At 33.5% G+C, this 23445-nt stretch overlaps 2 protein-coding genes across 4 annotated transcripts in view; both read right to left on the bottom strand.

The window, feature by feature from the left end:
* LOC123705336 (potassium voltage-gated channel protein Shaker) overlaps positions 1 to 991 on the bottom strand; it is a 149312-nt gene extending 148321 nt beyond the window's left edge. For 2 of the 3 annotated variants that reach the window (XR_006753297.1, XM_045654076.1), the window contains exon 1: positions 888 to 991. The gene's annotated coding sequence lies outside the window, so the exon portion shown is untranslated. The remainder of the gene's footprint in view (positions 1 to 887) is intronic. The other variant, XM_045654077.1, reaches the window with a different exon arrangement.
* LOC123705583 lies at positions 495 to 16611 on the bottom strand. The gene is made up of 5 exons (XM_045654438.1): positions 16146 to 16611; positions 12907 to 13555; positions 12291 to 12567; positions 883 to 1124; positions 495 to 515 (listed from the first exon to the last, which is right to left on the bottom strand). The coding sequence occupies exons 1-5, from the start codon at positions 16160 to 16162 to the stop codon at positions 495 to 497; spliced, it is 1206 nt and encodes a 401-aa protein (XP_045510394.1). The 5' UTR covers positions 16163 to 16611.
* Between the last annotated feature and the right edge of the window lie 6834 nt (positions 16612 to 23445).

The following is a 23445-nucleotide window of genomic DNA, read 5'->3' on the forward strand; positions in this document are numbered from 1 at the left end:
AACAGCCTACAGGCCTTTTTACAGAACGTACATACCTAGGTACCTAGCTGCATACATTTTTTAACACGTCTATTGTATGCTGTGCTTTCTTTTTCTGCTTTTAAAGTTGTTAAGGTTTCTTTATAACCGAGAATACTAAACCCAGAAAAGTTTGTGCATTTGGTTAATGTGATAATTACATTATCCAACGTTTCGCTAACGTCACTTTAATTCTGGCTTAGCGCTGATTCGTTTCATAATTTATACAGTACCTACAGTTTATTGAAGAGAATTCATCTTCGTCTTTCATTACAGTCCAGTGAGAAAGTTTAATAGCTGAAGTTGCTGAGTCAGCTCTTTTCCTTAAGATTTTAGATTATTTAGCGTGAAACTGTCCGACGAGGCTTTGCTATCTTGACTCCCGTGACACAATGCACGAACAACGGAGGGAAATTTGAAAGTATACGTATTTAATGTATTTATAGTCAAGAACGCGTTGAATATTACATAAAATGTCATATCGTCTCCTGTGTGATCTAAACAAAAATAAAACTCCAGTTATCACTGAAATAAAAGTGGTAAAAGATTAATAAATTATCGTAAAATATGACGCAGAACTATCTTAACTTTAACGGCCACATTTTGTGACATTAATCGATGTGTAGATGATGCTTTCTACCGATATCTTGGCGTCATTTCAAACAGCCGAAAATCTATATTTAATGTAACAAATTGGCCATCTCATTTTTTATAATTCTGACATTAATCGCCTAGTTGGACAAATTAACACTTACAACTGAGCCCTAATTAATCGTAAACGCAATTCGCATTGCAGGAGCGATTTAAGTTTCGTAACAATGGTTTTGCAACAAATACCCCTATCTGTGAAACTCCAGAACGCACTGAACCTGAAGGTTTGGCACTAGTCAAGTGGTAGTTGCGCGGTTCGAAAGCCGACAGAGCGTCCGCGCGGTCCCGCTGTTCCGTGTTCGCGTCCGGGCTGGCGGACAGGCAGGCGAGCGGCCGCGACGGCGCCTCCACGCTACTGCGGCACGCGCTACCCGCGCCGCCCCGCACCGCGACGCAACCCCCACCACCGCGCGCCCCGGCGCCCGCACGCACGCCGCATTCTTGCGTTACCCGCCCTTAGCGCGGAAATCACAAAGAGCGATTTTTCCACATATTGCTTTGCGTATACCTAGTTCAGTCATCCGCGAAGTCAGCCTATTGAAGAGGCGACGTGACAGAGTGCGTAAAGTACGAGTGCCATTGATAAAGAACCATGGATTTGCATTCGGAAACCATAAGTATCGGCTTCTTAAAATACCGCACTACCTGCCCTTAAATATTTAATCCTTTATTTGACTACTTGACTAGTAAATATTCATTAGACTTCCGTCATGTTGATTTTAACGCGGTGGGGTAGGACCACATTCTTTGTGTATATTTAACGTGGTAATAAAATCGTTCGAAGGACCACGTGTTACTTAAATACATAATATTTAATAATTTAAAAATATTATAATCTGTACTAATATTATAAAGAGGAAAGGTTTGTATGTATGTATGTATGGTTTTCACGCATAAACTGCTGAACCGATTACAATGAAATTTAGCACACATATAGAGGGTAACTTGGATTAACACATCTCATCACGGTTTTATCCCGGAAATCCCACGGGAATGGGAACTATGCGGGTTTCGTTTGAAAACGCGGGCAAAGACGCAGGCGGAAATCTAGTATTATTATATTTATAGAAAAAAAATCTTCGCATTCACTTTAGCCTGGTTTCATCAACGTCTACGAATATGACCATCCATGAATAAAATAGGAGTCGTAGGTAAATTCTTACAATATACATTTTGCCTGAATTTCACATCTCTTAAACTTAAAGGATTCTGCAGACTTCACCTAGATTAACCCCATTTACTTCTATATGCAAATTAGCCCAAAAATAAGTAAGCTTTAATAAATTTTCTCTTAAATCACATTCAAAGATAATTCTTTAAACACAATATGAATGTGAATTTATTTTATTCTGCTCTAGCTTTTTCAGATCTCATTAAGACAAAATGACACTTCACTACACCAAATTTTAGATGAATATAGCGGAAATAGACACTAGTAAAGATTATACGTACCTACTTATAAACTTTTTTTTATTTAATTTTTTAAATTATTTAATTAACTATGTTGGTATGTCTAGAAAGCACATTGGTTGATGGAGAGTGTAGTTACTGCTGACAATGCCAATGTGGAACGGTACCTATATCGCTTAGTTTTGTCATCATTTCAGTTAATATGACAAGAGAGAACAAAATATAGACTAAGGATTTTGCAACAAAACACAAAACCAACTCAAATATTCAATTTTAACGTGGCAGGCACCAGATATCAAGTAAATAAAAAAAATAATCATCAAAATCGGTTCACTCCGTTAATAGTTCTGAGGTGACAAACTCAAAAAAATACAGTCGTATTAGGAATCTCTTTTTTAAGTCGGTTTAATATCGTTCTGAGACAGTTTCTTGGTATGAATTATTGAATTCTCGCGAAACAAGTGACACTGTTTCAGGAGACAACAAGAAATTTAATTACTCCAAGATGAAGATGTAATAATGATGTAATAATGACTGTGACGCGAACATTGTTTATGAGTTGCTAATAACGTAATATTCACACTTACGGTTTAATACGAACTTCTGACGGATTTAAATTGAGTTTTATTTATTGTTTATTTGAAATGCTCTGTTGACACAAATTATTGCTGAGTTTCGAGAACTCTAGATATTTTTGTTATGTTTGCGTTGTTTCGGCGTATTAATTGAAAAACAATTAATTTATACAATCATAATAACTTCAGAATTAGAAGACACGAATTTGTATCTTACCTAGTGTATTTGTTGCTATAATTATTGCAAAATGTTCTACAATATTCATTTTGTATTTATAATAAAATACCCGCCTTAGAGTATGAGAGTATACGTTAATATTATAAACGAAAATGCAGCAAAGAAATTAGCATATACGAAGTAAACACGGGTTGTTTCGCTTCTATCGAAAATTGGAGCAAAAATTAGTCTAAAATAAGAATGGTGAATTTAAGATACTCTTTCATAAAAATAATAATAACGGGCTAAATTTCTTTCTAAAGAAGCTAAACAAGAAATCACGCTGGCGAAACCGCACAAAGAAAGCTTGTATATAATATAGATATTATATAGGACGATATTTCGAAAGCCTGTACCAATTTTGTTTGTACAAAACATTGTTCAAAAACCAGGAAAACCAACTCCGATTTCATCAAAAATTTAAAAGAGAAGGCTTTCTTTTATATAGGCATATACATTATACACCTAATATTATATCTGTTTATGAAATTGTTTCAAAACTAAGGGTTTTCCTGGTTCGACTTCAAATTCATCAAACAATTACAATCAAACATTGTCGCTATGGAATTTCTAAGAAACTCTTAAAATGTATTATTTATTCAACTCGTACTCATCACGGATCTTATAATGTCTTACCGAATTTTATCCGACGAATCCACTATAAAATAGATAGAAAAATATTTGTTTTCTTCCCCTCTCTTCTTTTAAAGTAATGATTAATATAGGACTACTCTTTTACTTTTTTTCTTACTTTGGTTTTTAGAGTTACACTTGACCACTAAAATAACCAAGAAAGTAGATTGCGCTAACTTCCTTCCAAATTTTTTTATAGTTTTCTATTCTTGTCTAATAATACACGTTAAAAAGTGTTTGCAATAATTTTATGCTCAATTTAATCTAAACTACTGTCATTGTCGACAGCTCAGATAATAAATAAGGTCCAGTTATTTTTCTTTAATAAGTTAAAAGCCTCACAAACAAAGATAGATCTGAAAAATTACTTGTGCTCGTTATTTAACCTCGTTATAAAATTATTTATAATTTTTACCGTCAATTTATTATTTATCTTTTAAAGGTATAAAATGTAGGTATGTAATTATCTAAACATTTTAATAAATTGGTCGGCATTTTTGCGTAATGAGGGTTTGAAAAGTTCGGTTTAGCTGAAGTGAAAAAATGGGAATATTGATTTTACTTTACTTCTTTCCTTTCAATTTATATTTTATGAAACGGTTAATAATTTATACAGCTAGCAATCAACAGACAAATTAAAAAAAGGATACCAGGGTTAACATTTATATTAGTCACAGTTCAGTAAGCACGATATTGACACAAAATAAATAACATTAGCGAGCCTTTCTGAGAAACCTGTTGGTCATATTTCTTGCAACATACACGTGTCCAAACTTGGAAGTCAATATTTATCAATAAGCTTCCATCACCGCTAACCGCGAGAAACTTTAGGAATCGAATATATAATAGAATAATCTGAAATAGTTGACATCTCTCGTCGGGAACGTCTAGACTATTTCAAGGCAAGAAAACTTTTATTAATTACAGCTGAAGTCGACACTTTGCCGCAACTTTGAGTGAGATCGTTCATCGTTGCTGAGCGCCTTGCCCGCTGAACGCACTATAATGCTACGAAGCGCTACGAAGCGGTCTACGGTTATAGAGTTTTGCGTGATTCGAGTTATACTACGAATTGGTTATCGATGACACATTAGTGAAGCATTTGTATAACGATGCATTTATAGTATTACTAGTAATACAAAAAAAAGCTTATGAGTAAAGTTAAATGCAAAATAATCAGAAAAAATGTAAAGTTGTGACTTTTAGTGATTCTTCTTTATAAACTTCTTAGTTAAGTAAAGTGATAAATTATTATGGTATAAAATTGTGTATTTAGATTTATATTTGTGTACAAACTATAAAACTAAATAATTCCTTATCTCGAATTACTTAAACATTTTGCCGCAATTGCCCGCAGTACCAACAAACAAATAACCAAAAAAACTAGCAAAATTAGCAAGCGAATTAGCAGCCAAATCCACCATTTAGTATTAACCAATACAAAAGTTCGTTTAAAGCCGAAACCGCTTGTCTGTTTTGCTGTCGAAAACATAGTGTTATCGTAGAAGCGAAATTGAATCGATAATAGACGCTAAATGACAGGTAGCATAAGAATTTATATTCCTTGAAAGTTGGTTATAAAATATAATCTTCTTGACATGAACGATTTATTAAACTCATGTCCCTGTTGGAATTGTGTAAACGGGATGTTTGATTATGGAAAACGGAATGTGGATTTATTTCACGTAGGACTTATTCGAAAATCTCTTTAGTATACTTTAGGATTAAATTTATTGAATAATTGAATCTTATAATTATTATTGTTCAAATTGGCTGACTAAGACAGTTATAAAATATATGAAAGTATCGTTAAAATCAGTGCATCCATTTCGTCATTTAGTCAGAGAAACTGACGATCAATATTAGCTATTATAATTTTGACTAGGTACTCCATAATGAACGTCCTATTTTAACCATAAAAGCTTATATTTGGATATTCTAAACGCTCTCAACAATTACCATAAATTACAATCTATCTGCATAACAAATTCAAATCCGTCAAGACGTTTTAGCATCAAAGATCCTATTTATAACATTAGCGGTTGGAATAACGTCAGTTAAATACAGCTGTGTGTCTGTGCAGTGGCTTAAGACAAGAAGGTAGCTCCTTTGAAGACTGCGGCGTTTGGTTCCGCCCACATCGTTCAAGATCATCTGTGTTTGTTGCAATTTGCAGTGTCCATCTCCGTTCGTTTAAACGTTCATTTTATTGTATGATGAGTTGTTTATTTATCGGGTCATTTTTGTTTTTGAATTTGACACATGTAGAGTAATTTTAAAGAGCTTCTTTTCACACGTCACAGTTTATTTTTCATATTTTATCTATTGTTACAACCATTGAATATGTTTTCAATGTTTTTTTTAAATATTTTGTGATGATATTTTCCTTTTAAATAACTCTTTATTTTATATCATAATTATGTATTAGCCGAAGTAAATTGTGACCTTTTTTTTCTGTCCGTAGTTTCTGTTAACTTCTTCTTCTCCTGTAAGGTTTCTTCTTTTCCTGTATCTTAGTAAATTATTGATTTATTCACTGTTTTTCTTATATGATGCTTAAAACTAATATCACAGGTTAGGCATGCTGCGAGTATTAATATAAGTGAAGTCCCATGTCCCCTAGTGGGGTAAGGGGCAGATGCATTAAATACATCTGTTTCACTGATCGATTTTCTTTAGGGACAAGTAGAAGATCAGCCTTCTGTGTCCTACCAGACCAAGACATTTTTCTTCGTCTCCACCGGGAATCGAACCCAGGCCCCCTCGGTGCTACGCTCACGCGTCAACCACTGTACCAAGGAGGCGGTCGATAGACTTAAATCTAAGGTAAAAAAATATAAAGAAAAAATACGTAGAAAAAAGTTTATGCGTATTCTTAAAACAATAAAATCGAAGCTACGCAATTCACACATCAACACCATATTTCCGGTCATTTATTAAATGTTATTCATATACCAAATAAAACCAGAATTCGTTATCTGTAAAACTAATCCTTTGCATATTAATATTGCTCCAATATTCGTAATACATATCATAATTCGGTATCAAATTATTTCAATACAATTTAACACAAACAAATCAATAAACATTTATAAGCAATGAATAGAATGAACCACTATGAACTGTGATATGTTATTTTCATTTCACACGACACTATATTTTACTACTTCATTATGAATTCTCTTTTGTCATGTATTGTTCCGCAGCTTTCTTTGAAAGGGAAAAATTGGTCTTTGCATATTCAACTATGAATGCATTATTAATTAGTCACAAATGAAGGTTTACAGAAAATTACACGTAATATTATAAACGGAGTACGAAACAGTTTTTATTCATGTACACGTGTAGACTATTCATGAGATTTTAATTCTAAATAAATATGGGAATTAACAGGCAGCATTTCGTTAACAATTTCTTGTACCAAGCTGAAGTGTACAAGTTATGTGAGTATAATATTTATAACTAACCTTACATTGACCCTCAAAAATAAGAATATAATGTCAAATTAGCAACTGTATTCCAACAACATAAAAAAAACTTACAAACTGAATAAACTTACTTAACGCTCAAAGTAAAAAGGCAGTAGTTAAACACCGAAACCTGTTAACGCGATGCTAAAATAGAATCAACCTCGATACAATTGCAATAAATATTTAAAATTTATTTTTTATTAAGTTCAATGAACTAATGACACTCGAGCCTAAGACAAAACGTTATTAGATTGAATTAGTATCATTGATTGCATAATCGGAATTTAAACAAGCGTAGGGCTGTCCCTAAGGAGAAATCTCTACTAGGCAGAAATTATTTTATGACGATAAACTCTGCATAAGTGTTAAAATAATTTGAAAGTGGTTGTTTTTTTTTAAATATGTAAAATTAATAAGTTTTTATTGAAAAATAAGCAGTCTTGCTTTTGAATTAAATCTCATTTAATATTTATTACTATTTATATAACTTATTTACAACACAATACTTTCTTATTACACTACGTAAAAAATACGTTTAATAAACTCAGCCCTAAAGAGGTCGAGTTTGACAGATCTAGCATGCGTTCAGAAAATAAAGAATCGATGCAAAACCTCCATGCGACTTAATATCCTTGTTACGAATGAAATGCAAATAAATATGCAAATAGAGGACAGAACGGGAGGGAGCTACCCTAACACCGATTTACGATACTCTCAGAGGCGGCTCCGGGTGCTGGAAACCCACCGGGAAAAAGGTTTAGCATAAAAAGTTAACTGCTGCAAAGAAATATGCTACATTTTTAATGTACGCGGTAACGTTTTTTGTTTGGAACTCGAACTCGAAATGTTTTTGTGTTAACTTTTATAGGTGCTAATGTCAAATCAATTTTGTTTATGTTCATAATATAATCTAGGGATTTGGAACTTTTTTTTTTATTTGGACAAAAGGCAAAAATTATATGTAGGTACTTAGACAAGTTTTTGTGAAAAAAAAATTGAACATCAAAAACGCAATGGGTATTCTTTAGTCAAATACATAAATCTTAATATATATAAATCTCGTGTCACAATGTTTGTCCTCAATGGACTCCTAAACCACTTAACCGATTATAATAAAATTCGCACACAATGTGCAGTTCGATCCAACTTGAGAGATAGTATAGTTTAAATCTCAAATCGTTTTAGAGAAAGCGGGCGAAGCCGCGGGCAGTAAGCTAGTAATAATATAATTATTATTTCAAATTGGAATAAAACCGTAGAAAACAATGTTGAAAATAAATCAGCATTTCGTAGTAAACAACATAAAAAATAATTCAATTGTTAATGTAGGTTTCGTTTCTTATAAAATTTGGTCAAAATTACTGATAAAAATTAAAATTTAATTACCAATTAAATTTACTATAAACATAGATAACTCGACTAGCACGGAGGAACAGATCCAATTATTAAGTCAGAAGCAAACACGGTCTTGTACAAAATTAATATTATCAATTATAGTATGGAAGCTATTTAAATATTGACCAAACATCTCGCTTCGCTTCTCGAACGATCTATGTGTGGTTACTGGTTTATGGAAGACTTCGAATATTGAGGTCTAATTTTAGACTCTAATTTATTTACAACATATTACTCAATTAAAAGTCGTGTCGAGTGTGTCTTTTAATAACCCTTTATATTTTCTAAGTAAAAAATATACAGGGTGTCCCACTATTGGTATACTATGCGCGAAGGGACTTGTAGTTTTGCATACATTGATCATGAAAATAATACTTAAACAACAAAATTACGCCAAACATGTTTTGCTAAATTTTTCCTGAAAAACCATGTTTTCTTCTCTGGCTTCGCGCAGCTGGCTTCGCTTATATGAGCATTTTGTCTGTGAAAACATAATATTAAACGATAGCTCACGTGCTGGTGGCAAGCTGGGCGGGTTGCTTGTTATGGGTGTACACATAGAGTCTTAAGACTTCTATTTGAAAAAAAAAATGCATCTGGAAATTTATAAGTATTTTTTGCGTACTTAGCGTATGCAAAACTAATAACCTCCTTTGAGTTTAGTATACCAACAGTGGGACATCCTGTATAAGCACATTTTTCAGTTAAGCTTTTAGTTGCGCTTTTACTATTACTATGTACGTTAATTAATGATATTTTGATATTTATTTTTGATTTAATTATAATATAATTTTTGCGGTATTTTAGTTATCATAAATCATTATGTTATTGGCCAAATCTATAAACATTCTCTTTTGCTTTATAACATTATAAATTATCGAGTAAATATTGCGTAAATAATAATTTTATTATTTACTAGCTGCTCCGCGCGGTTTCACCCCCGTGGCTCCACTCCTAAAGCCCGTAGCGTGATGAAATAAAGCCTATAACCTTCCTCGATAAATGGGCTATCTAACACCGAAAGAATTTTTCAAATCGGACCAGTAGTTCCCGAGATTAGTGCGTTCAAACAAACAAACAAACAAACTCTTCAGCTTTATAATATTAGTATAGATGAATGAATGAATGAATGAATGAATACGTTTATTGCCACAACAAGCTTGATACATATACATTTAAATCTACTTAACCTAAAAAACACATTAAAATAATTATAAAAAAAAACAATGAGAAAAGAAGAAAAAAAAAATTGTTTGTGACAAAAGGTCCAGACTCAGCTATGCTGATTGACTCGAAAGAGTGCAACAGCGCTGATTTTCAGTCTGGCCTTCAGGATTGAGGTTCGCCGCCAAAAAATCTGCCTACGTATTTCTTACAAAACTGCTTGATTGCAGATTATGGATACTGGATATTATTTTCGTTGTAACTATTACATTAAAGTTATTGAGCAAATTGCCAAACGATTACCTTACGTGGCATTTTCCTAGACCATTTTGGTCAATATATTCCAAGATTCTGAACGAAAACGATGCTTTTATTCAGTACTTAGCTCACACTGAGGATTATACTCAAATAATTTAAAAGAATTACTATCTAGCTATTACCAATTTTGCTAGGTAAGTGCGATATTCCGAATTAGCGATTTATTTATAAGCGATTTATTTATTTTTATAATTATTATAAGATTTTGAATATTTTGTAAAACACGGTATTTATATACTACACATAATAAGGGTCTCAGCACACATATGGGATCGGAAAGGGATCGTAACCGTATCGCCTCGAGCCGTTCAGAATGGTTTGTATTAAACTCCCTACTGCAACGCACACTAAACGGAATAGTAACGTAATCGCCTCCCCTCGGAACAGGCTCCGAACTTGCAATTCCAGCGCTAACGGCTCATCGTCCCCGCGCTTACGTCTCTCCGTCCCCGCGCTTACGTCTCTCCGTCCCCGCGCTTACGTCTCTGCCTGCTACGACTTGCCGTACTTACCGTTTTGAGGCGTAACGCCGGTGTCGCCTAGCCGTAGCCGAGTTGACGTACAGGCGCTGCTGATACGCTTTCGTCACGTGCATACGGTAGGTTGACGCCTGGTTGACAGCGAGGCGAAAGGCGTTACGGTTACGATCCCTTTCCGATCCCATATGTGTGCTGAGACCTTAATCCTTATCTTACTCTACTATATTAACATTCAAACAAAATTGTTAATTTTTTTGATTTAACCTTGATCGTTATACAATATTGTATAAAAAATAGTTACACGGCTAATTAATGAAAACATCGTCTTTTGATATAAACAGACGATATAATTATGTCTATTTAGAATCTCCATAAAGTCATTTATTTTGTACGTTTCATAAAACTTACAATTTACGGGTTTAAAATATATTATGTATTGCTTTCGTAGCTCGGTGATGGACGTTTCTATGTGTTTCTATGGTGATTGTTGTTTATCTTAATTACCATGAGTGATAGCTGTGAATCACATGGGATAGTTTATATCCTATAGGAGTCCTGTACCTATCCGAAGAGTGGGAATTTCAATAGTTACAATAAAAATTAAATAAAGAAAACAATACTTTATTTGTGGTTACTTTAAAAATTGTTTAAAGTAAGAACTGTCTTTATTGGATTTTTATTTTAGTTGAAATTATAAGATCTCTCACTGAGCTTTATTTTGATCCTTCAATGTTTGTTAAGGAACACGTTTCTTAATGTTAGATATTAAAATAATTTATATTTATTAATTATTATTACTAATTACTGTACCATAAAACATCGACGTAATATTACATAGTATATAAATCTGTATTAAGAATTAGATTAGAAGCAGATCCACGCAACCGCACCAATTCTCCCCTCCGCGTAGCAATCAACACAATAACTAAACCAAACATAATATCCACTAGGTATAACAGATAACTGCGCCGTTAAATCGCAGTAATGGTTTCTGCGTATCAGTGTCCACAAAGTAAGAAAGTGGCTTGAATAAATAATACAGATTTGCGAAGGCCTCAAGGCATCCGCGGACGCAATGCGGTCATACAAGGGGAAGGATAATTGTGTAGACATCAAATATGTATGGAGAAAACTCTATGAGCTTTAATATATTTTATAAGATAAACACAATACTAATGGGAAACGATTAAACGTATATAATAGTGACAAATTAGACGAAACAACTGGTGGTTGTTATTTTTTTGTGGATGAGGAAAATTGTGTGTTATTGGCTTTAGTGATGAATTGTTGTTTGTTTTGTATAGATTAGCTACTCAAATTTCGACGGACCGAAGGACGTTTTTTAAAAAGACAAGATTTAATTTAAACGTCTTTAATATGTGCTCTCTACATCCAGAATGAAAACTTAAACTATAAACTTATCGTTAAACAAAAATGCAACGCTGCAATCTATGTTCTAAGAATTATACAAAATGCATTAAGGCGATGCAGGGTGGCCGTAGTTATGCTGCGTTAACAAATACGATATCACATGCATGTACTGCGGGTTGCCCCGACATAACTCCTCCATCCTCAGTTTCAAGAAAATCTGAAGGATTTTCTTGAATACATATTTTTCTTAATTTAGACTTAATTACTACCACAATTACAATTATAATTACGATTAATACAAAAGTTATAATGTTAATCACTCCGACGGCACTATTCACTGTACTACTAAACTGGTTTTCACTATTTTCACTATTTTCAATTAAATGCCTAAGCATATTTATGTCAGTTAAATTTGCACCCTTCAGGTTAACAGGCTTCCTGTCGGTCGGGAAGTTCATCAAATTTGGTAATATAATTTTTGGTAAACTTGGGTATATAATATCAATTCCATTTACTTCATATTTCTTTAGTGTTATATCTCCGATTTTCACGTAACAGCCAGTCTCGTCTAACGTCAATAAATAGGTACCATGAAGGAATTCTTGGGTTACCTCGTTTTCACAGACCTTGGTAAGTACTGTTTCCACATTTACGTATAGTATCCATCTATTTGGCAGAACATTGTCGATTTTCACGTCATCTATGGAAATGGGAATCGGCTGACAACTGGAAACATTTGTAGATAGCCGCAAAAGATCAGCTAAACAATCGTCTTTATATAATGTTGATGTCAGTATTTCCGGGCATAGGAACCGGTCTTCATCTATTTCTTTGCATGGTTGTGAAAGTGGCATGGTTTTCAACCCCTTCACAAGGACATATGGGTATTTGGGTAGGATAAGGGAAGTCTGACCTTTTTCTTCGTTAAATATAGGTAAAGGTATTATTTTAAAATATGAATAAATGTCGTCAGTAATTAATGGAATAGTCATTACGAATTTTATTTGACTTTGTTTTACATAAGTTTGTACTTCTATTAATTGTTCAATTTTAAGAACATTATCTAAATTTACTGGAAATGGCAACTTAGAGCTAGTTTCAATGTTTTTTAATAAAAGTAATAATTCCTTAGTATCTACAACGGATTGGTGTAAAAGTTTAATTTTACTAAAAGCTACAGCAGTTTCTATTTCACTTAATCTAACGTAAAGAGACATAAAATTATGTAAGAATGCAGAATGTGTATGTATAATTTCATTAGTCCTTTGATGTAAATTTGTGTCATTTAAAAGCGAATCAATTACATTTAGCTTATTCTGGATTGCAATGAAATTGTTATTAGATATTTCAGCTACATTTAATAACGAACCCACCATCTCAGTAACGATCGTCATCTTATGTATTATAGAGTCTTGTTTAGTCTTTAATTTTTCAATAGTGTTTTCAAATTGTATAGCATCTTCGTTGTCGAGGTTACCGGTGATAATTTTTATAACTGAACCAAGTGGATTTAATAAACCACGTTTAGATCTAGAAGACGGAATTAATTGTTCAAATTTATCAATAGTATAATTCATATGATAATCTGTTTGTAATTCTGTTGTAATAAAATCGGAACCTAACGCTTGTATATCAATACAACTATGAACCTGATTTCTAAATGATAGATAACTATTTATATTAAATTCTAAATCTTCATATATTAACTTTAAATCTAAAACCTTAATAACTCTCCATGTGTCATTGCTGACGACTGCATAGCCTTCACGGAGAGGTAGTATTCCGGGGTTCCGTTTAATCTGGTGCAGTTGAAGACCCTGGTTTTGGATCACGTGGATCGCCAAAATTAGTAACCTGTGGAGGACGCTTAATGTTTTTAATGGGAACTTTAGTTTCACGATTGTGCGTCGTTACTGGCACAATATTTTTATGGATCGGTCCCGTGACTATCGCTTTCTGATATCGCTTATCTATAGCACGTCTCGTGTTAACTCCTTTAATGTAAACTGAATCTCCTATGTCTATGTTAAAATTATTTTCACCGCCATACTTATCCTTAATAACCTGTTTCTTATGAATAATTTTGTCTTTAAGATATTTGTTTAAAAATTTTGTACGTTTGTAGTGATCTTTTACAAATTGTTGAGTTAATTGTTTATTAAAATCTACAGCTTCATCTAGAATCAGTATGCCTTCCGTATCAAGATCGCGAGCTGAGTGAACCGTATCTGTATTTTCGCTATTATTGCTAGACGCGGTCAAGGTGCTGCTTTCCGCGGTTATTGTACTACTATCAAGTGACGGAATCGAATATGGGGACCTCGGGCAATTATTTTTAGTAATAGGCACTGTTCGGTCTGAATCAGACGAAATTGTATTCGGCGTCAGGGGTCGCGGGTCACATGTTCCAGCCTGATCGTTACTAACTTTTACTATTTCGTCTGTTGCAAGAAGATTTCGCTCCTTTTCATCTACATTAACTTTCATTGACACGTCAACTATTGCTGCTGGCATACGAACGCTTTCACGAAAAGTCTGAAAATCTAATGTAGAGTCACCGTTCTGAAAGTTAGTTGGAATTGATACTCTAGTTTCTGATCGAGGCTCTAAGGTGATTTTTAACGGAGGGTTATAAATAATCGGTATTTTGGCGTTAAATGTTTCTAAAACTTGGTGTTTCATATCGATATTTGCATCTAGGTTCTTAAGTAAATCAGATCCGATTAATCCATCATACTTACTGTCTACATTGTATACATAAAATTTGTGGGAAAGTGAGCTTCTAAAAGTTTTTAATAACGGAATTACTATAACCTCATCATGAGTGCTTTGCGCATGTGTACTAACAACTGTAAATTGTTCATACTGTTTATGGTCTCTAAAATATTCTTCTGCTTTGGCTGGACTTATAAAAGAACGGCTGCTTCCTGTATCTATGAGAAACTTTGCTTTTATTTCGGGAACTATAATATGTGGTAATTTTAAGATGCTGTCACAATAATTTAAATTAATTATTTCACTGTCTCGTCGGAGGCCGGTAACAGGAAATTCGTTATTTTCATTAAAATTGCTTTCGATTACTTCCGGATCGGTATACTCGTATAACTCGTTCGCGGCGTCTTCTTTATAATTTAAGGGTGAGTTATCGTAATTTTCATAATTTGGTTCATCGCAGTAATATAGATTATGAGTTTCGTTTTGCCTTATAGGTGCCGTGCGCATTGATACATCGCTATTTAAGCCGGGGTTCGGTGCCTGAGCATGTTGTATGCCAAATTTAAAACGAGGTTGGTCTGTTTGTTGATTTGGGATTCCAAATTTATAACCGGAATTTTGAAAAGGTCGCAATTGGTGGTTATTATTAGATTGTGTGCCAAATTTATAGCCTTGGGCTTGTGGTGTTTGCCTTAACTGTTGAATAAAATTTGGTCGAGGTGGTTGCATTAAATTTGGTCGAGGTTGTTGAGCGAAATTCGGTCTATAACCAATTGGCTGTTGAGGACTGCCGTATTTAAAGTTTTGATTTACAGGCATCGTACTAAAATTAGGTTTTAATGGATTTTGGAAAGTGTTTTGAGTTATAGGTTTTGGCTTACTAATCTTTGCGTTATATTGTTGTATAAAATTTACTTCTTCTGTAACTACGCTAAGTGCATTTTCTAAGTTTGTACAACCCCTTAATCTAACAATCCGGATCATGTCCTCCGGGAGGTTGTACAGAAAAACATTTAACGCAGTATTATTGTATATGATCATCTTCGCGGCTTTAACTCCTTCATCCGTGAGGCGGTTTACTTTTGAAAATAGGGAGCTTTTAACATTTTGTATTCTGTGGCAAAACTGTATGTAACTTTCACCTTGTTTTATTTTTAACCCTTCTAATTCTAGTGCGATACATTCTTCCGATCGCGGGTCTCCGAAATGTTGGGTAAGTATTTCCTTTAATTCAGTCCATGAAGTTATATTTTGGTAATCACTAAGCAGTGAAGCTGCCTTACCGATAAGCCTACTCGTTATGGCATGATATACATATAAGTTTTGTGCGTTATTGTTCGCATCTTGGAATGATCTTATAATGTATTCGCTTTTATTGATAAATAGGTTTAACAGTTTTTCATCTCCATCAAATTTGGGGATGATACATAGTATTTCTCTTGGTATGAGTTTAATCTCTTCCATTTTGGTTCTTTTAGTTAGTTTTAGCGATTAAAACTCTAAATGTAATAAAGATAAAGTTTTAGCGATTAAAACTCTAAATATAATAAAGATAACACTATTTTTTACTAATAACTAACACTTAAAATTAAACACTAAAAATTACGACTTATTACGATAATTGTAACGAACAAAATCAAATAATCGTAACGATTAGGCCGACTATTTTGGGTCGGGGATTTCGTGAAAACAGGGAATGTGAAAAACAGGAGTGAAGAGGTTTACTCACAGACTGCTCGCTCCCATGTCCTTCACTTATGATCCTGGATGCTCGTCCTTGAGGTCACAGTACGCGTTTCACTTCAGCGATTGAGTTTTACGCGTACGCGTCGCGGGAGAGTTATTTATTTGGTTCGAGGATACTCGTACAAGCACCGCACTATCACAGATCCTTTTATAGGCTATAGTGTTAGCTCGGCAGCAGGATATTATCGAGTATCCTACCGGCTGCGCCACTCAAATTTCGACGGACCGAAGGACGTTTTTTAAAAAGACAAGATTTAATTTAAACGTCTTTAATATGTGCTCTCTACATCCAGAATGAAAACTTAAACTATAAACTTATCGTTAAACAAAAATGCAACGCTGCAATCTATGTTCTAAGAATTATACAAAATGCATTAAGGCGATGCAGGGTGGCCGTAGTTATGCTGCGTTAACAAATACGATATCACATGCATGTACTGCGGGTTGCCCCGACATAACTAGCTACAGCTGTAGTTATTGACAATCATCCAATTTTGTTTAAGCATTGTACACATTCGATAAGGTCTTTAATTATGTATTAATTATATTAATTTGTATTTCATTAATTGTATAATTATGTCATTCTATTACACTGTTACGTAGTTATTGATGTGAAAATCAGAACGCTAAATATAAATAAACATTAAATAAGTAATAGATAAGAACGTATTGGTCGACGAGAATTAATGAATATAAAGTTGTGTAGAAAATATCATTAATTCATTCTTACTTATCTTCTTATCTTATCTTATCTTATCTTATATAATATATATAAATCTCGTGTCACAATGTTTGTCCTCAATGGACTCCTAAACCACTTAACCGATTATAATAAAATTCGCACACCATGTGCAGTTCGATCCAACTTGAGAGATAGGATAGGTTTTATCCCGGAATTCCCTCGGGAACGGGAACTATGCGGGTTTTTCTTTGAAAACGCGGGCGAAGCCGCTGGCGGAAAGCTAGTAGTCTATAATATTATCTGTGACTCCAACGTAGCGCTCTATTGCCATATCTAAATTATTATCTTAATTTGTTAATGTACCGTAAACTGATGGTCTTACTAAATTATCATAATCCGAATCCACATTGGCAAGAATATTATAAAATCCCCGAACCGGTGCAAACTTGTAACGCTGTCGTCACGGAGTCTATTCAGACTTCCGCGTCAACTCCGACATTGACTGAAATAATCTAGAGACACTATAAAATAAATAAAAATAAACTGCACATGAATACACGAATGGGACACAAATACAACGGGAGATGTATAAATGTACGCAACTCGTGGACATAAAAAGTTGACAGATTTGATGTAACGCTCTCAGCTTCATTTCGTGTTTGAAGATCCGAATCTAATGAATTAATCGCTTGTTAGACTGAATATATATTTTCAGTTTCAAATATAAATATAATGTAATTTTATGGGTTTTAATAATTCATAGTTTAATACATTGCTTCCGTAACACATGTACGAAATGAAATGAAAAAAAAATGTTCGCTTAGTGAAAGTTTACGAAACATTTTGGTGCAATTTATACGACGACAGATGCAGGCAATTGTCACTATTAGTACATATAATTCATTTGGAAAACCAATCAGAGCCCGTCGTCACTGGTACTGCACTATGTTACATGAATGGAGACAGTATCTCAAATTCACAGACAGCATTGCATTCGCAAATATATTATTAGTTTGAAGTCTCTAAGGTATTTAGGGTTTAGTAGCTTATAAATAGTGCGGTTTTAGTTATACCCAAGGTTATACCGAAATGATTGATCATTTGATTAAAATATGTGGATAAAGACAAGATAGGCGAATTATAAAGCCCTGAGTGTCTTGATGAACGGGAGTTATATAAACTATACTCTCTGAATAGTCAAACTAAATACATTTTTTTTAAATCATCATCTTTTGTTCCCCTTGGCGTAAACCAAGTCATTGGTTAGTTTTAAACTATCGTCGAAGTTTTTGTATTAGCAAAGATAATGGCTTGAGATACGAGACTGATTTGAATATCTAAGTAGGTAGCTATAAAATCTATGCACTTATAAGAATATTTAAAGAAAAATCACTGATACAATCACGAACCACTCATGTTTAGACTCCATTCTCTCAAACCAAATATTTATCGGGAATCCCGAAATGAAATTCACTTTCAAAGAGGCCCTTGACCCCTCAACGATATTTTCTTAAATTCGAAGTCTGCGATATTTCTAAGTGGGCTCTTATATCGACAACCACTGGCATAGTCTTTGCAAAAACCAAATATATTAATAAATGTTGGCAATACTGCTGCATCGCATTGCCGTGCCCATATTTTAGCCTAACTGTTGGCGTTCTGGCCTCAAGTGATTATTCTCTTGTACGTCGTTTATAAAATTGTTTTTATTTTACATGACCCCTTCAGCCCTTTTATTGTAAATATAATTGGTCCTTTTTAAATTAATTACAGCATAATGCAAAAAATTTATCAGAAGTATTATGGAAGGAAAAAAATTAAGAATTTTTTGCATATTATTATTCTACGTCTATAGTCTCTACTCTATAGTTAAAATAATATTTTATATGTTGCGGTAAAATCCTATCATAGTAATCAACAATATTACTTATTACAGCGTCATTTATACGAGCAGGTATCTTTGTTAGAAGTATACTCTCGTTTATCACTTGGTATTTTGAGTAGAGTATTTTATGGATAAATAAATCCGACTTCAAAAACTAATTTTTCCACATTGCGATAACATTTAGCATATAACAAAATCCCATAAAGGCTAAAACGCTCTATTATTTCACGTGAATTATCCAGCACATTACGCTTTGTGACTGCATAAAGCCAGAATATGAAGTAGTTAGCGCTAATTCGTAGTATTACGCAACAGATTAGGCTCTGCATCTCCGTAAGGAGGCCCTAATGCTGCCATACAATTGTATTGGGTAATAGTGTGCGAGAATGGAGATACTTATGGACCACTGTCGCGCAATAGACAGGCGGTAATTCGTTTTGATGTGTCGAGTGAAATGTAATTGCCTGGGTGGCATGGAAAAGAATGCAATGAAATGATAATGTTGTATTAATTTATTGACAGATGGATTTTCTTATGTTAGGTAGTGTCTCGACCATTAGAGGCGGACATTTTATTCTATTGTGTATCATTTATTTACATTATTTTCTTATCCGCAACTTTTATTTCTTGAACTTATTCATAACTCGCTGTGCTCCGCGGTTTCACCCGCATCGCTACTCTCCTGTTGGTCTTAGCGTGATAATATATAACCTATAGCTTTCCTCGTTAAATGGGCTATCTAACAATGAAATAATTTTCCAAATCGGGCCAGTAGTCCCTGAGATTACCATGTTCAAACAAACAAACTCTTCAGCTTTATAACATAAGTCTAGATAAATTTAACCAAGATAAATTATATCATACAGTTAAATAAATTATATTAGTTTATTTTGACTATATCTTAGTTCAAAAGACATACAACATCTTAAATAACCATGTATAAAAATAACACATTTCACGAGCATGTTGCCTTTGATCATAATGTCTCTAAACATGATACTACCCTGCTAAACGTCCGACACTCAGACAGACAGACTCCGTGACTCACTGAGTAGGTTGGGTTTAAATTGGTCCCCGGGTGACGCAGTTTGACGATTTATTATCTGCCGTTGGGACTCCGCTCAACACTGGTACGTTATAATTATGACACGGTCTTCGATACAAATCACATACGTTTGATGTTAGACCCTTTTCACAAGGACTGTTCGAAGACACACTTTACAAATTATTTAAACTATTAATTGAATAATAGTCTACGGACTACATGTTCTGCTCGTATACTAGTTTAATTCATGTAGGGCGCTTGAATAGATATAAATGAATTTATATTTTTGTCTATGTTAAGCTGAATTCAGTAATTTGTTTGTATTGTGTTCGTTATTGTCAGCAAGAAATTCAAGAAGGAAATATTGCGCAAAATTAAAACAGGAAAAGTTAACCACTGTGTAAATGTTGTAAGTCTTTATTTTCCTAATGAAGCACCAGCGTAAAATCAAACAGAGGGAAATAAGTACAGAACTAATAATGACTGGAATGAAATTGAGGGAATTACTATAGCTTGTTCCAAGAAAGCCCCTTTGGGAAGATACATTACACCCCTGTTATAACATGGATGTAGCCAATTAATGGTTTTCTCTCTGTCTTTTTCCTCTACTAGTTGCTAATGTGTTATTAGAAATGGATTATCAGTGAATCAGAGATGCATGGAGTTCATTGCCCTTCGGCTAGACGATCTTATGATGTCCTGTCACTTATAGCGTTGATGGATTCTGAGATACAAATTATACGTACATTTAGTATATTATAGTATGTTTTTGATTGTAATTATTGTAAGTTGCATTTTGTGTTAGTGATTCTACTTGTGTCTATAATATTACTTGAGATAAATAAATAAATCTTTGAAAAATTATAACATTTAAAATTCATAAATTAAAAAAGGATGTCTAATTAATGGAACAATGCATATTTTTCAAGGTATGGGACGCAACAGTATGAAAATATGAATATTGACAAATAAGGTCTACCTAGAAATTATTTATATGACACGGTTGTCTTTAGGACCTTAAACATAGTTAAGAATTTAATTTTCTTCTCTGCACTGGTCAAAACCAACTGGTCATAGTGTTAAATGTTTCCTTAACTTACACTTATTTGCTAGATCACTGTTTTATATTGGGTATAACACACGACAGAGAAGACCAACTGAAGTATTTTTACTGAAACTTATTTAGTTTATTAAATTTTTACTACGGAAATTAAGTCCAAGAAAGGAATTAATTTAATTTTAATAAAAATTAAAAATGTAAAACATACAATGTGTAAGACAAACAAAGTAGTCGATGCCCAAATTGATAAAACTTTGATTTATATGAAGAACCGTTTTCGACTTAACTTTTTACATTTTTGTTGTTTTGTAAAAATAAAATTATCTACCAATGAAATATTTTTCGTACTATTTTAATAATAATTTTTGTTTATAATCGTCTGTTTGAAGCAAGTTTCCAGTATCAAGATATTTTGATAAAAATTGAAGCTGCAATTTATCAGTAAGTACCGATTTACAACACATCCATTTATTCACAGCTCTATGACAGAATGCTCTATGCTCTATACAGAAACGAAACTTTAATTTAACACTAAAAAATATCTTCAATTACTTAATTATATATCATATTCAATATCCATTTCCCCAACCAATATGAAAAGTCCGTGTGTATTTTATTTTCGTTCTTCCTTCTCGAAATACGCCTCGGACACATTGTGACGTCTATCACGCCACTCAGCTTGTGGGACCAAATCGACTTTAATTGTAAACGTTTGAAGATTGAATTATTACCTGTCTCTTTGTTGTATAACTATGGTTGTATTGACGTATGTTTGATTAGTGTCGTATACTTAAGTATTGATTTTACGTAAGTAAGTTGTAAGTTGAGAGTTTTATTCATCTTTTGCGATTGTCGTCTATTCAAACTCAAACTCAAACATTTATTTATTCAATTAGACTTCTTCTAGAAGCACTTTTGAATCGTCATTACATATTTTTTTACATTTACCACCTATTCGGAAAGCAGTATCTATGGAGAAGAACCGACAAGAAATTCCATAAATGTAACTTATATCTAACTACATAATATAAATCATAATATGCCAAAGAACTGTCCTGTAGTTCTAACGCGACATAACCTTTCATGGATTTTCATCTTCCATATATTAGATATTATTGGCTATGTATACAGGGCTACTTGCAAAACACCAGCAACCTCGCAGGACAAGATATTATAAGTAACAACATGTGTCTACGACGATGCCTTAGCATGATATTAATTATTTAAAAATTAATAAAATATCTGAAAGTTCAACAAGTATCTAGGTTTAGTATTTTATTTTATAGCCAAATTGCTAAAAATTCCGAGCCTTTGATAAGTGCGTATTTGCGGCCAATTACTCTCTTGTAAATTCATAAAACTCCAGGGATTTTATTCAATGATATTTAATAAAAAATCGCTGAAAATATGTTTAAGTCAAATATTTATTTGAACACAAACTGTATTTAGATATTACGTTAAATAAAATGGAAATTAGAAGCAGAGTGGGAATATAGGTATTAGTACTACTTAAGTAAGTAGGTAATATAGGTACCTATAGGAATATAGGTACCTACAATTTTTATAGTTGGTGGCGCTGATGAAGATCTATACAAGTGATAACTGCGTTAAAAACAACCGACTTCAAACTTGCACTTGCAAAATTTACAAATACCTACAGACAAAAATGCTCATAAAATAAAAACTACTGGGCCTATCCGAATAAAATTTTTATGGGACCAATTCGACACCATCCCGCATCGAACAAAAAAAGAATCACGTAAATCGGTTCAGAAACCTCGGAGTAATCGGTGTACATACATAAAAAAAAAAAAAAAAAAATATACCGGCCGAATTGATAACCTCCTCCTTTTTTTTGAAGTCGGTTAAAAACACTATCTGGTTTCACCCGCATTGCTCCGCTCCTGTTGGTCTTAGCGTAATGACATATAGTCTATAACCTTCCTAGATAAATGGGCTATCTAACACCGAAAGAATTTTTCAAATCGGACCAGAAGTTTCTGAGATTATCGCGAACAAACAAACACACTCTTCAGCTTTATAATATTAGTATAGAAGTCACAATATTAGTTAGAGTGTTAACTCTATCTATATAAATTATCCCTAAGCCAAGATACAAGCATTAGCAAAAACTAACATCTCCTTCAGCCCTTAAATTAACCAATAGGAACAAACAAAACGCAATCAGATCACAAAGAAGCAAATGTTAAATCCACACAGATTACCTCTAAATATCTGACCATAATACAAGTTGCTTTACCACGGCTGCCAAAACTTTTTCAAATTACTTTTCAATCAAGAGGTCTGCCAAAAGCAACAGGAGATGCATCAGGTGTGCACTATAAGTACCTATACATGTCTTGGAATTAGATTGCTGATCATATTCATAACTAGTTATACCCGCGGTTTTATCCGCATTGCTCCTCTCCGGTCTTAGCGTGGTGGTAGTGTATCGACTTCCTCGATCAATGGGCATAACCTTTAAAGAACTTGTCAAATCGGACAAATGGTCCTGAGATTAGCGCATCCATGCAAACTCTTCATCGTTATAAAATTCAAAATTCAAAATTCAAAATTCAAAATTCAAAATTCAAAATTCAAAATTCATTTA

This window comes from Colias croceus, chromosome Z (assembly GCF_905220415.1).
Source record: "Colias croceus chromosome Z, ilColCroc2.1".
Classification (NCBI taxonomy): Eukaryota; Metazoa; Arthropoda; class Insecta; order Lepidoptera; family Pieridae; genus Colias; species Colias croceus.